Consider the following 16375-nt stretch of genomic DNA (forward strand, 5'->3'; position numbering starts at 1 on the left):
GCCACAGTGGTTACCATTCAGCGTTGCGCACACATATCAGTCTACTACACTAGGAGACTCCGCCTTCGCGTAGCAGACAAATCAGGAATGTTATAGACTTCAGCATGGAGGGGCGAAACTTCACATTACCCGTGCCACATGTGCATAGAGGCAAGCAACCTGCACCAAGGGAAACGAAACCTCAAGGTTGCAAAACTTTGTACAGTGTTATATTTATTTATTCATTAATGTATTTATTAAAATACATTCCTGGCACCTTTGTAGGCTATGACATACAGATACAAATAAAGATAAAAATGAAGAATATGTAGGCCTATGACATGAATACTGCACCATAATTGAGGAGGTAGAGTTTAGACACACATTTTTGGCAGGTGTTTTTCTTTTTTTTGTTGCCAGGTAAGCCTATTGCCTTTTGTTTATGACCCATGGCAAGTTCTATTGAATGACCCATGGCACGTAGGCCTACATTTACAGCACATTACAAAAAAAATGCATGTGTTGAAAATATTCACCACTAGATGTCAGGACAACTCCTCAGTAGGCTTCCAGTTCCATCCTTCAGCTTAATAGCAAACTAAGTGGCAGGGCTGCCGTTTTATTGTTTTTCAAATTAAGGAGTGGACCTTTAATGTACAGCCTTCCTCAGGGGTTATTAACTAAGCACCTAATTCATATTTTCTCCATTTATCACAGTTCAGCCAGGGCTGCATTTTATTTTCAAATCAGCCTTTCCTAATCATAGATGAGACAATTTAGGGTAGGACTATTAGTGTATGCCTATGCTTTGTAACTAAAGAGTTTGTGCATAAATACACACACTGCAACATATAGACTTTTTGGCTAATAGGCTATATATTTTGTTTCTTCAGACAAAAACTTTTATCCCGAGAGAGAGAGAGAGAGAGAGAGATATGCTCCCTCCATTAGGATGCAGTCAAGGGTGGCCTTTCTAGCTATCTAACTGCGCAACCTGACTCAACAGGGCCGTGTTCCCCACTAATTGCTTTCTATCCTTGAATGGCTCATTGATGCAGCATGTGGTGGGAGCTGGGATCAATAAAATTAAGAAAGCTGAGACTCTTCACAAATCAACACATTGCAAATAATGTTGCCCTATCCAGCTCCCTATAGGAAGACAATAGGAGTCTCGCTCGCTCTCTCTCTCTCTCTCTCTCTCTCTCTCTCTCTCTCTCTCTCTCTCTCTCTCTCTCTCTCTCTCTCTCTCTCTCTCTCTCTCTCTCTCTCTATCTATCTCTAGCTCTCTAGCTCTCTCTCTCCATGTGAAATGTCACTTCTTCTTAATTGGTGTTTAACCAGTCCTACTTCCTGACACCTGAGACACCCTTCCAGCCAGGCCGGCTCATGCATTTTACAGTAGCTCTGTAAAGGGCTTAATGTAAAGGGCTTCAGTGGCAAAAGGAGGCATCAGCAACATTGATTTCCTTCCAGTTCTCTCAGTTTGCGTCTCAACTGGCAGTCTTTTCCCTATGTAGTGCACAACTTTTTACCAGAGCCCCATTGGATGTGGTCAAAAGTAGTGCACTATGTAGGGAATAGGGTGCCATTTGGGACACAGATGTTACTGTAGTTTTAATGGGGCAAATAATGACACAGGCCAAGTGTGCTTGGCGTTCTTGGAGGCTTGTAGCGTTTCTGCCAATACCGCAATCATCACTTTGTAGCCCAAATCTTATCTTACTATGTAATGTAGTTGTCATTTTTGGTTTAACTTTCAAGATTCCAGAACTTTCTTTTAATTCATGTTGTACATTGTTAGTTTTAAAAGAACATTTGGTGCCAAACAAAGTGATTTTAGTAGCCTACAGTTTCTGTATATTACACCTGAAAGCCTGATTAACAGCTAAATGAGGATACACTTAATTTTCTAACTTCTGCTCTATCTAGTTCTACGTTCAGCGAGGTTTGACATTTCTCCTTCTCTGAAATCGACCCCACACACTCAGATGTCCCTTGACTTTGTCTTCCACTCCATTTCCAGTGTACCTGGTACTGCCTCTGCTATGGTCCAGGGGACACAGCCTGCCTGCAGAGGAGAGGGTACACTACAGGGGGAGGAAGAAACAGTGCTGAAACACGGCTGCTTTTTTCAGTAGGGAAACCGGAGCAAAATGGAGACCACACACGCACACGCACAGACCCATTCGCAAACATACAGTTGTGGCCAAAAGTTTTGAGAATGACACAAATATTAATTTTCACAAAGTTTGCAGCTTCAATGTCTTTAGATATTTTTGTCAGATGTTACTATGGAATGCTGAAGTATAATTACAAGCATTTCATGAGTGTCAACGGCTTTTATTGACAATTACATGAAGTTGATGCAAAGAGTCATTATTTGCAGTGTTGACCCTTCTTGTTCAAGACCTCTGCAATCCGCCCTGGCATGCTGTCAATTAACTTCTGGGCCACATCCTGACTGATGGCAGCCCATTCTTGCATAATCAATGCTTGGAGTTTGTCAGAATTTGTGGGTTTTTGTTTGTCCACCCGCCTCTTGAGGATTGACCACAAGTTCTCAATGGGATTAAGGTCTGGGGAGTTTCCTTGCCATGGACCCAAAATATCGATGTTTTGTTCCCCGAGCCACTTAGTTATCACTTTTGCCTTATGGCAAGGTGCTCCATCATGCTGGAAAAGGCATTGTTTGTCACCAAACTGTTCCTGGGTGGTTGGGAGAAGTTGCTCTCGGAGGATGTGTTGGTACCATTCTTTATTCATGGCTGTGTTCTTAGGCAAAATTGTGAGTGAGCCCACTCCCTTGGCTGAGAAGCACCCTGAATGGTCTCAGGGTGCTTTACTGTTGGCATGACACAGGACTGATGGTAGCACTCACCTTGTCTTCTCCAGACAAGCTTTTTTTCCGGATGCCCCAAACAATCGGAAAGGGGATTCATCAGAGAAAATGACTTTACCCCAGTCCTCAGCAGTCCAATCCCTGTACCTTTTGCAGAATATCAGTCTGTCCCTGATGCTTTTCCTGGAGAGAAGTGGCTTCTTTGCTGCCCTTCTTGACACCAGGCCATCCTCCAAAAGTCTTCACCTCAATGTGCGTGCAGATGCACTCACACCTGCCTGCTGCCATTCCTGAGCAAGCTCTGTACTGGTGGTGCCCCGATGCCGCAGCTAAATCAACTTTAGGAGACGGCCCTGGCGCTTGCTGGACTTTCTTGGGCACCCTGAAGCCTTCTTCACAACAATTGAACCGCTCTCCTTGAAGTTCTTGATGATCTGATAAATGGTTGATTTAGGTGCAATCTTACTGGCAGCAATATCCTTGCCTGTGAAGCCCTTTTTGTGCAAAGCAATGATGACGGCACGTGTTTCCTTGCAGGTAACCATGGTTGACAGAGGAAGAACAATGATTCCAAGCACCACCCTCCTTTTGAAGCTTCCAGTTTGTTATTCGAACTCAATCAGCATGACAGAGTGATCTCCAGCCTTGTCCTCGTCAACACTCACACCTGTGTTAACGAGAGAATCACTGACATGATGTCAGCTGGTCCTTTGTGGCAGGGCTGAAATGCAGTGGAAATGTTTTTTGGGGATTCAGTTCATTTGCATGGCAAAGAGGGACTTTGTAATTAATTGCAATTCATCTGATCACTCTTCATAACATTCTGGAGTAAATGCAAATTGCCATCATACAAACTGAGGCAGCAGACTTTGTGAAAATGAATATTTGTGTCGTTCTCAAAACTTTTGGGCCCGACTGTACATACACACACGCACACACGCATCTACAGAAACACATACACACATGCAAGATGTTGTGAAGCAGGATTTGCATATCGTCTTTAACCAAAAATGTACTTAACAGGATTTTTTTTATTCTATTCTATTAAATTAGATTTGTTTATAGATTAAATCAAACGTGGCAGCCTCTCACATACTCACCATTTCTTAGAGGAGCTTGAAATGGTGTGTGGATTAGAATAATATACATATTGAAATGGAAAGCAGACCACTCAACACATCTGAACACATGGGACCCATTCTGTTGCTAGGCACTGGCCATTTCAAGAGCCTTGAAGTATTCCTGAGACGAAAGGAAACGTGTCAAGGTATTGACACAACAAGGATGCATTCAATGGAGAATAGCAACACCCAGTAGACTTAGTTCAGAGCTCGGACTTAAGAAACGATAAAGGTTAAAACCGTAGAGTTACAATGCAATACAATACAATACAATACAATTTCATTCTGTGGCTAAAACACAGAACAGCCTATTTCGAATGACTGAATGGCAGAAATCTACTGTAGGCTAAATGAAACTCCAGTCATGTGTTAAGAAACAATTACTGCAGCACTCCTGGTATAATAATCACTTTCTCATTTGGAGAGGTTAGAAGATGGGATTGTCTAATAACCTTCTATTGATTATAAAAAAATGCAAAAAATGTAACCATTATTTAACAAGGCAAGTCAGTTAAGAACAAACTCTTATTTACAATGACGGCCCACCCCAGCCAAACCCGGACGACACTGGGCCAATTGTGCGCCGCCCTATGGGACTCCCAATCCCGGGCGGATGTGATGCAGCCTGGATTGGAGAGATAGAGAGAGAGAGACAGACAGAGAGAGAAAGAGAGAGGAAGACTAAGAGGGAGAGAGAGTGCCAGTCTCCCTTCGCTGCTGAACCAGTGAGACCTTTACTTTAAGATTGTCCCCTTTGTGCCATGGGTGTACTGGCCATTCCCTCCTGTCCTCTTACTCTCGTGTGCTGACACCTGACAGTATGATATACAGAAATCTACAAGACTCCATGGGACATTAGTGAGAAAGTGAACAGGAAAAGTAAAAACAAGGCCATTTGCTATACTGCTTAGGACAGCATTTTTATATGACCAGGCCTAGAGAGTAAGACTACTGTAACTAGTCTACACTGGTTTCATCTGAAACTAGGTTAGCAGGCTTTTGTTTTCCGGTAAGGTTACTTATTTTGCACAGATAAAATATTGTTGAATATTTACATTTCATTTTACATTTAAGTCATTTAGCTGACGCTCTTATCCAGAGCGACTTACAAATTGGTGCATTCACCTTATGATATCCAGTGGAACAACCACTTTACAATAGTGCATCTAAATCTTTTAAGGGGGGGGGGTTAGAAGGATTACTTTATCCTATCCTAGGTATTCCTTAAAGAGGTGGGGTTTCAGGTGTCTCCGGAAGGTGGTGATTGACTCCGCTGTCCTGGCGTCGTGAGGGAGCTTGTTCTACCATTGGGGTGCCAGAGCAGCGAACAGTTTTGACTGGGCTGAGCGGGAACTGTGCTTCCTCAGAGGTAGGGGGGCCAGCAGGCCAGAGGTGGATGAACGCAGTGCCCTTGTTTGGGTGTAGGGCCTGATCAGAGCCTGAAGGTATGGAGGTGCCGTTCCCTTCACAGCTCCGTAGGCAATCACCATGGTCTTGTAGCGGATGCGAGCTTCAACTGGAAGCCAGTGGAGAGAGCGGAGGAGCGGGGTGACGTGAGAGAACTTGGGAAGGTTGAACACCAGACGGGCTGCGGTGTTCTGGATGAGTTGTAGGGGTTTAATGGCACAGGCAGGGAGCCCAGCCAACAGCGAGTTGCAGTAATCCAGACGGGAGATGACAAGTGCCTGGATTAGGACCTGCGCCGCTTCCTGTGTGAGGCAGGGTCGTACTCTGCGAATGTTGTAGAGCATGAACCTACAGGATCGGGTCACCGCCTTGATGTTAGTGGAGAACGACAGGGTGTTGTCCAGGATCACGCCAAGGTTCTTAGCACTCTGGGAGGAGGACACAAGGGAGTTGTCAACCGTGATGGCGAGATCATGGAACGGGCAGTCCTTCCCCGGGAGGAAGAGCAGCTCCGTCTTGCCGAGGTTCAGCTTGAGGTGGTGATCCGTCATCCACACTGATATGTCTGACAGACATGCAGAGATGCGATTCGCCGCCTGGTTATCAGAAGGGGGAAAGGAGAAGATTAATTGTGTGTCGTCTGCATATATTAATAATAATAATATATAATAATAATAGAATATTGTAGTAACATTTAATTGAAATCAACAGGATGTAAGATGATTACTGTGTGTAGTGTTGTAGAGTGCGTAGACCCTCCCCCTCTCTCTCCCTCAGTGTCAGGCTGTTGGCAGTAGAAGCTCAAGTGCTTTCCCCCTCTTCTCAGACAGAGGCAAGCTCACTCCCTTGGCAAGTGTTTATATGGAGAGGTTACCATGGAGACAGCAAATCATCAATGCAGCACATTCAGCCAATATGTTCTCCCTCCCTATAAAGTCACATATACACACACACACACACACACACACACACACACACACACACACACACACACACACACACACACACACACACACACAAGGAGTCAGGGACAGAGGTGATTATTCATGATCCCAGGGAGACAGGATATGAAATCTAACAACATTTAGTAAATGGGACAAGCATCGCCCTCAGCTCACAACATTTTCCATCGTTAGACTAATGATCACATCATCATTACCTCAAAAGGGCGTCCTACATTACAAAACCCACTAGCCTAGGCACCTCTTTAGACAACAACAGTTCATTTACAGTTTGAGAAATTAAAGAACACATGAGGTGAAACATGGGCCTGGGAAACTAAACCCCTTCCCTGTCCCAAGCTGATGAATTGATGCTTATCTGAGAAAGTGATGATTGTAGGCCTGCTTTGCATTTGTACTTTGCATTTGCGTGAGGATTTCTTTCACAGCCATCCTCAATGTCCCAATACACTGTGTATGGTCTGGGCTGGCCTTAGTGTCTCATGGGCATTCATTGGTTTATGCATGATTCACAAGCAGAGGGTCGAACCCCAGACAATGGCGTGACCCTCTCTCTGATCACGCACGATGAAGGCCATTGAGCTGTAACCAGGCGACGGGCAGGAAGGAATGTTCATCGCCATGGTGACTCATATGGAAGCAGGAAGAAGGGAACTGAAGGTGCCCCTCCTTCACCATGGGGAGTCCGTCTCCGTTAGGGAGGAATAATTATCATAGATTTAGTTTAATTAATTAACCCCATTATTATTATAAAAAGGTGCGACAGGACAGAGTTACACAATAATAGACGTGATCTATACGTTTAGGAATGCAATGGTGTCTGGCCACTCTTCTCCTCTTTTTTGCTCCCCCTCTGTCTCTTTCATCCTCCTCTCTTTTGATAGAGGGGGTGGCACATTTAGATCAGAGCTATGGAAATTACATTGATTCAACTGCTGCAGTGCCCTTTGCTAGGCTCTAATGAGAGCTCTACCTTCAATATTGGGTACAGAGAAAGTTTCATATATTTAAACATCCTTCTACTTAACTATGTGTAATACCTTGGCTTGGGTAGCCACTCTCATATCACTTGAACTCAGATAAACCAAGGCCTCCCATGAACTCAAACAACTAGTGACGCAGGGCCTAATCCAAGCACTAGTCATATCCCGTCTGGACTACTGCAACTATCTGTTGGCTGGGCTCCCCGCATGTGCCATCAAACCCCTGCAACTTATCCAGAATGCCACAGCTCATCTGGTTTTCAACCCTTCCCAAGTTTTCCCATGTCACCACTCCACTGGCTTCCAGTCGAAGCTGTATCCACTACAAGACCATGGTGCTTGCCTACTGAGCAGCAAGGGGAACTGCCCTTCCTTCAGGCTCTGGTCAAACCTTATATCCCAACGTGGCTTTCCAACCCCTCAGCCCAGTCAAAGTTCTTCTATGTCCTGGCACCCCAATGGTGGAAGCAGCTTCTCCCTGGTGCTAGGACCCCAGAGTCCCCGTCCATCTTCCGAAAATGTCTGAAACCCTACACTTAAAAATAAAAAGTTGCTATCTAGAACCTAAAAGGATTCTTCGGCTGTTTCCATTGGGGAACACTTTGAAGAACCCTTTTGGTTCCAAATAGAACCGTTTATGGTTCCATGTATAACCCTTTCCACAGAGGCTTCTACATGAAACCCCAAATAGTTCTACCTGGAATTAAACAGGGGTCTCTAATGGGGACAGGCCAAGAACCCTTATTGAACCCCTTTTTCTAAGAGTATCTTAAATAAGACATCTGTTCCCCCCCCCCCCCCCCCCCAAAAAAAAATTTGCACTCATCTTACTGTCTCTGCTCATAACTTCTTTATTGAGGAAGAATTTACTTACTTCGACTGTGATATGTGGTCGTTTCACCTTGCTATCTTAAGATGAATGCACCAACTGTAAGTCGCTCTGGATAAGAGCGTCTGCTAAATTACTAAAATGTCAAATGTAACTAACAGACAGTTGCTGCAACCCAATCTCACTTTTTGACTGCATAATTTGACATTTGACTGCAGCCTCGCAATTAGACCTTAGCGCAAGTTGGACGAATGTCAAGACTGGAAATTAGTTTGTGAGATCCTGTTGCATACAGTATTTAATCCATCCATATATTACTGTGATTTGTTGTTCATTATAATATCTTTGTGTTTTCATTAATTCCAGAATTGTTTTAGCTTAATTCATTAATCAGTTACCTCATTAAAAGTACCTTTTTTATGGAAATGCAAAAAAAAATTGATTCCTTTTGCAAGTCTACAATTAATTGTGTTATTTATCTACAGTATGAGATTGATCTCATGAATCAGCCTGATGCAAATGCTTAGGAATGCCTTAAATTAGCAAACAAGCCAACTGGCCACTAGCCCAAGAGTCTAATACCTCCTCCCCAGAAAACATTGTAGCCTAGGCTACTCTTTCACTGTGCTCCTTTGTGTAGGGCCATACTGAGACAAATTATGTTTAATAATGTCTGTGAATGTAGAATCACGGAACACAAATTCCGACCATGAAAGCTGCACACTGCCTGACAGAGGCACTTTAGAATTGTCAGCCATTTTATTGAGTTAATACGAACCAACAGGTGTAAAGACAACAACTGATAGAGGCATCGATGTGCAGAACTTGTCAATCTGTACCGTCACAGACCAGTGTGACCATTTAACTACGCAAATAATACTATTAACATTTCATCTGCATTCACAAAACATACAAAATCTTGCACTGAAAACACAGTACCGTTACATGAAGAGGAAGAATGTATAAAGATTAAAAGCTCCAGAGTTTGAGCTTTTGATTGATAAGGGTGTCATTGAAAATGCAAAACACAGCAACCAATATAAATATATTTATGAGCAAATCAAGGACAAAAAGGCTTGATTAGTTCACAAGCTTCAAAATGGCGTACCAAACCATTTAAACCATCACATCTAATTGAATTCCTCAAAAGAATTGTTCATTCCGTTAGTGCCGGATAAAACAAATGAAATAAAGAGACCATGTCGTGAGGTAATTCTGCATTTACATTTTCTGAAAACAAAGAGAAAAGATCCTTGTTGGATACATTAAGTAATTATTATTCAGATTTTTGTGGCACGCATTTTGTCCTAAAATGAACATAGAGGAAACTAACCAAAGGGGGTTTATTCTGAAATGATGATACTTTTGTGTAGAACAACTGATCTAGGCTAGCACCTAACTGTTTTGGCAAGCAAAAAGTACAAAGCAGAGCAGTCAAAAATAGATTTTAAGCACAGAAACACTTAAGGGGGATAGAAATACAAATCAGAAGTGATTGCGTATAATATAATGCACTTCATAAATCAAGTTTCTGTACATTTTTGATTTGAAATATATATCTCTATATATTTAGTGAAAAAAAAGCCATAAAAACGAGTGCTATGCCACTTTCTGTAGAAAAAATGTGTAGCAAAAGACAATACAGATTAAAAACCACCCTTTAGAAATTGATTGAAAGATCAACCATTATGAAATCACATCAATATTGTGGCTTAATAATAATCTACTGTAAATTCCAATGAGAGTCTTGAGTGTTTACCCCGCCAGAGAAATGGACCTACAGTAACATGTGCTCTGTGTGAAGTGGTGGTTACTAGTTACAAACCATTGTAGTCCTGTGCAAGAGGATGGGAGCAGGGTCAAGAGTTGAAAGTTCCTGGTATAACAGCGATGGTCAAGGTGTGATTGGTGATTGGTCATCCTGAGGGCTGGAGGAGACCAGTAGTAGTCCTGCTGGATCTATAGTGCCAAGCTCCAGAGACTCAGTGTGCATCCTAAATGGCACACTATTCGCTATATATCGCACTACTTTTGACCAGGTTCTTGCAAAAACTAGTGCACTACTATGTAGGGAATAGGGTGCCATTTCTGACGCAGCTTCAAAGTTAAACTTCAAGTTAAATCAAACGTTCACCTAGTCTCCCACTGACATCAATGCATGACAAAGTGAACATTTCACATCAGTGGAAGTTAGGAATCACCCCTCAGAAGGCCTCCTGAGACACAACTTCCTACATAGTGCACTACTTCTGACCAGGCTCCAGACAGAATGTGTGGCCTACTATGCCTGCATTTACACAAGCAGCCCAATTCTGATCTTTTGTTCAGTAATTGGTCTTTTGACCAATCAGATCAGCTCTGAAAAAGATCTGATGTGACTGGCCAAATGACCAATTAGTGGAAAAAAGATCAGAATTGGGCTGCCTGTGTAAACGCAGCCTATTTAGAGAATAGGATGCCATTTCAGATGTAGATGGTCTCAGATCAAATGGCATAGTCCCCCTGTCCTATAGGGCTGAAGGCAGAGCTGCGTAACGTATCTAGGCTGTTGACCAGAATAAGCGTTCCGGTGAGGTGCTTCCAGCGCTTGGTTATGGGATTCTTCATTCGGTCCAGGCCCAGGTGCAGCTCCTGGATCACGTCCCGGTAGCTGTCCCCGATTTGGGCCGCCCAGGTCAGCAGGAAGTCATAGGCTGGCTTCCACATTGACTGTCAACATAGGATCAATCAATCAATCGACTGTTATAGAACAACCAATCAATCAATCAATCAATCAATCAATCCAATGTACTTATAAAACCCTTCAAGATCAACAGAGGGGACAGAGAATCATTCCAAACGCTTCTAAGGTCAAGTCTGACTGGCTGATATAAAAGAACATTGGCCACAAGAAACAGATAGCAGGGTTAGCATTTTCTGACGTCCATTTTATTACAGGTCTGAGGCAGCCAATACCAGTCAAACCCAGTAAACGTTAGAGTATCTAGAAGTAATGGGCTGATAATCTCACCTCATTGTCCACCAGGCCGTTCTTGTCCCTGTGCGGAGCATCGTATTGCTCCATCTGCTGCTTGTTCACCCGGGCCAGCTTCTCCGCCAGCTCCCTCCAGCGCGGGGCCACCTCCACGGCTGTGGTCAGCAGGACAAAGTCCATGATCAGCCTGGCCACCAGACCTTGGCAGTCCATCTTCAACAGGGCCTAGAAGAATGGCCACACAAAGGCAACTTGGTTTACTAATTCAAGCTTTTTATTCCTCCTGGAGCATAGGTCGTCGACGGAAGACAACATTTAGCTACGACACAACAGTTCAACAACACACCCCAAGGATCAGCAATGACACACCATTGTGTCACATAGTGTTCACCATTAAAGGGGTGTGAAGACATGACTCTCTAGACATAGTGAAAGGAGTGGGGAGGAACAGCATTAGGGGGCCAGGGTATTGTCTTGATACAATACATTTGCGTCTCTAACTACGGCTACACTATCCCTCCCCATTCTCTACAAAGCCTGCTGTGAAGTCTGAGGGTGAATTATAGCATGATTCAGAAGAGCCTCTCTAGGTCTTACCACACAAACACACATACGTGTTGAATGAGAATAAAACCAGGAGGCCAGGGAAAATACACTAGTAATCCCCTCCTCTCTCTACCAGAAACACCACAGACGAACAGGGGATGAAAGAAAGAGAGACTATAAATCAAGTCTTTCAGGATCCCACGAGGAGGTGGGCTGCCATACAGCATGTCTACACTGTGTAGGCTACAACCCAGGAGGGCTATATAATATCAAAGGAAAATGGAAAGTGCAACCCAATAAAAACAATATGTTTTATGTACAGGAACTCATGTTTTGAAGTCTGAGCCAACCAGTTAAGCCTGCCAATAAGAGACTGCATATTTTTCACCACTATATCTTACAAAACAGTTAATACATAAACTTTTTTTTCCACTTCAAAGTCTCTTTGGAGAGTTTGCCTGCAACTTGACAGGATCTGCTGAGGTAGGCATACAATCTATATTTTGCACAGTACTGTATCTAAATAGAAGAGCCAGCATGTGTTTGCTTTGCAGAAAGAGAATGAGGCATGTGGAGCTCATACCACTCAAAACCATATGTTGGTCTGTCAAACTGGGAGCTGAGTGACTGCTGCATCCCAAATGGCACCCTATTCCCTATATCGGTGTTTCTCAACTCCAGTCCTCCAGAACCCCCAACAGCATATATTTATGTTGTAGCCCCAGACTCATTTAGGGCTTGAATCAGGTGTGCTTGTCCAGGGTTATAATAAAAACGAGTTATGTTGGGGTACTCGGGGACTTGAGTTGGGAAACACTGCTCTATATAGTCCCCTATGGGCCGTGGTCAAAAGTAGGGCACTAAATAGGGAATAGGGTGCTACCGGGACACACACTGTCTTCAAAGCATTTCAGTGCTACTCCAGTCACCTCGGGCCACCTGGCCTGACTCTGAACAGCACTGTTTTAATGAGCTGGCCTCTGTCCTGCGCTGACTGCTGTATCAGGACTCACATTTCTGTCAAAGTTACTAAAATAGGACTGCGGCGTAACGTCCACCATCACCACCATCTGTCTGGCTACTGAGCCGGCTTCTGCAGCCATCTGCCAACAATGCCAACTGAGTCAACTGTGAGTGACACAATGGAGTGGCTCAGTTCAGTCACAGACCTAATGCTGTGTCATTCACAACATCTGGCACCGGTCTGGCAGGGCCACGGAGTCAACATGGTAGCGTAGTTACTAGGGTGAGTCCCAAATGGCACCCTATACCATATATCAAGGGTATTCAACTCTTACCCTACGAGGTTCATAGTCTACTGGTTTTCTGCTCTACCTGATAATTGTACACACCTGGTATCCCAGATCTAAATCAGTTCCTTATTAGAGGGTAACCATTTTTTTTAAATGGTGTGGAACTGGCTTCGAGGTCCAGAGTTAAGTTTGAAGGCCCTATATAGTGCACTACTTTTGACCAGACCCCTATGGAGTGCCATTTGGAGTGTAATTCTAGTGACCATGTCACAGTTATGTAATATAGCCTTCAACCAGCAGGAAGATTAGTTGAATCACTGTCTCTTAAAACCTCTTAACTCAACATCTATCTTCTTAATCCTTCAATCACTTCCTGTCATGGAAACCTCAAACCAAATGACATGTCATTTTCCCATACAGTGCTGAGGAGTTGGGTCTTGGCAGCAGATAAACAACGCTTAAATGTTGCTTAAGTTATATCCCATAACATGAGTAAACCAAAAACTTTGTGATAATGTACTATGGTTCATGCAGAACTCTTTTATGAAACCAATAGGTAATAATGTCATATTCCATTATCTTTATCTTCAGAGAGGTACTGTATAAAAAGGAATCCAGCTCTGTTGAATGACCTGCACAGTTCAGTGAGTGATCTCATTTATTTTTTAAACATTCCAGAATGCAATGGATCCTTATAAAACCTTCCAATTCCAAAAGGCCTTATGCCATTCACGTTTACTTCTCGTTTCAACTCTTAATCTAAACCGATGATAAAACTACGTAACTCGCTGAAATTGTCTGAAGTGTATCCTGTGTGTGTGTGTGCGTGCATGCGCACACGCACACTCAGACAGTTTCCCATCCAATCAGAGAACGGCACCTGAATGCCAGTGGTAGGCAGGCTGATGAAAATGAGGAAGCTTTAGGGACATCCTTCAAAATTGTGTGTGTGTGGAGGCTTACTCCTTCTCTGACTTGATCCACATGTCCACTGGGGGAAAGCCCTGACAGACATGATTGACAGCTCAAATTTACCATGTGCCTCAGAGCTCTCAGAGGCAGTTATCTCTCTAAGCTTCATTCCAAATGAGCCTGTCTGGCTCTTCTCCCTGCATTTAAAAGGCAGGGAAAGGAGCACACACACACACGCACACGCACACGCACACACACACGCACACACACACAGTGTCCCTGAGACTAACAGCAGGGGAGGGGAGAGAGGAGAGAGGAGAGGGGAGAACACAGTAACAAGGACTCAACCTCCTCATTAAAGTCAACCAGGGACTTTATATGTGAGGAAAATGTTTCTACATCAGCAGTCTATAAACTTCTCTGTAGTTTGAAATAGGGAAAGTAGTCCCAACGGTGACTTTCAGTCATTATATTTAATGGTGCGTACACCATACATAGGATGATGGCAGTAGTGACTAAAATCATTGCCGTATCTATTTGTCAAAAGTGTCTGTGCAAAGTTACAGTGTCTTAATACACACACAATTTATTCAATGTATTTATTGTTTAATTTTGTATTTATTTATTTATTACATTTTTCATATTTAAAGATTGATTACATTTCATATTTAAAGATGATTTTTAATTAAAATAGTCCAAAATAAATTAAAATAGCTTCTTAGCAAAGACCAGTTTATCAAGCAAGAATTTTGCTTGGACTGAGATACCTGGGTCTCAATACGACACCCTGTGTAAATAAAGTTTAGAGAGAAAAAAGAAAGACTCTGGAGGTGTCTTACTACTCTGTGGAATCTGCAGGTGTCTCTCTCTGTCTTTCTGGTTGGCCGTTGGGATCAATTTCAGTGATGAGCAGTGGGATGGCATTTCAATTGTCTGCTACCTGAGCAACACCATCCATCACATTGAGAATTCTTAGCGGTGTCAGTTTGCGTTGGTCGCCCAACCACCCCCCTGGCCTGCTATCTCGCCTGACCAATGACTCCATTCCTCTCCTCACATTTCAACTGACAACACCTGTCAGACCATGCTAGCGACTCAGAAAAAAAGGGAAGGCAGGCTGTTAAAGCCCATAGAGCACAGCGTTGTGTAGGCTAGACAGAGCTATGAATATGTTGGTCGCACTTGTGAATGAACGTTTTGTGAGAAATTTGAATCATAGGCCACTTAGCGTGAAGTGCTAATCTCGGTTATCTTTTATTAAGCAACTTTTATATAATAATCAGCTACACTATATATACCAAACTATGTGGACACCCCTTCAAATTTGTGGATTCGGCTATTTCAGCCACACCGTTGCTGACAGGTGTATAAAATCGAGCACACAGCCATGCAATCTCCATACACAAACATTGTCAGTAGAATGGCCCGTACTGAAGAGCTCAGTGACTTTCAACGTGGCCCCGTCATAGGATGTCACCTTTCCAATAAGTCAGTTTGAATTTGACTGGCCTGCACAGAGCCCTGACCTCCTTCCCATCGAACACCTTTGGGATGAATTGGAACGCTGGCTGTGAGCCAGGCCTAATCGCACAACATCAGTGATGCTCTTCTGGCTGAATGGAAGCAAGTCCCCGCAACAATGTTCCAACATCTAGTGGAAAGCCTTCCCAGAAGAGTGGAGGCTGTTATAGCAGCAAAGGGGGGACCAACTCCATATTAATGCCCATGATTTTGGAATGAGATGTTTGACGAGCAGGTGTCCACATGCTTTTGGTCATGTAGTGTATTTTTTGTTGTTGTGTTAATTCAGACAAGCATATGACCTAACCATGGTTCTGTTCTGTCTAACAATGCCTACTAACTGAGCTTTAAAGCTTCTTAGTTTAGTTTTTGCACAAACTTTTTGATTAACAGTTTTAGTCCAGAGAATTAATTACTACTGTGTGAGATTAAGGTCACCAAAAGGGCAAATTACTCAATTTGAGGAAAGGCTACAGAACCACAGAATGACCACAGAACAACAGAAAGACCACAGAACTCTCACTAGACTCTCACCATAGACTCTCACTATAATGACATAATGTGCTGCAATATTGTCAAACCTTTATACAACCATCTCCCCCACACAAACCTATATACAGATCCCATATGTTAATTTGAGCCAGTTTCACACCGCAGATAAATAATCTTGTAGCAACAGGAAATGTGAATTGTTATGTGGAATATAATTAATGGAAAAATTGTATAGCGGTTGCATTTCTTCTTGCTGTGCGGGAAAATTCCTGCAACAACAGGATGATCAAAGTAAGACGCAGCATATGTAGACTACAGCACAGCAATATCAATGGTCCTCAAAAACCTGCTCTAATGTACAGTATTTCATGGATCAATATGGACCAACAGTTGTGTCACTGATGTTATATCTGGTGTTTCTTGGCCTGATCAGGATAGTCAACAACACTCTGTTTCTACTGTGGTTAGAAGGCTATCAGGACTGGCTGGAATGAAAAGATAAGACATGGATCTATTTCAGGGACCGCCTCCAGGACACCATTAGCAGAGTTGCCAAC

General features: G+C 43.2%; 1 protein-coding gene across 1 annotated transcript in view; it reads right to left on the bottom strand.

Annotated features, from left to right (window-relative positions):
* Positions 1-8825: 8825 nt before the first annotated feature.
* LOC106574293 (SH3 domain-binding protein 4-A) overlaps positions 8826-16375 on the bottom strand; it is a 35593-nt gene continuing 28043 nt past the window's right edge. The window contains exons 4-5 of the mRNA XM_014150090.2: positions 11131-11319; positions 8826-10829 (exon numbers count right to left, since the gene is read on the bottom strand). Of these exons, the coding sequence (XP_014005565.1) occupies positions 10605-10829; positions 11131-11319 (414 nt within the window). The 3' untranslated portion in view covers positions 8826-10604. The remainder of the gene's footprint in view (positions 10830-11130; positions 11320-16375) is intronic.

This window comes from Salmo salar, chromosome 16 (assembly GCF_965601325.2).
Source record: "Salmo salar chromosome 16, fSalSal1, whole genome shotgun sequence".
Lineage (NCBI taxonomy): Eukaryota > Metazoa > Chordata > Actinopteri > Salmoniformes > Salmonidae > Salmo > Salmo salar.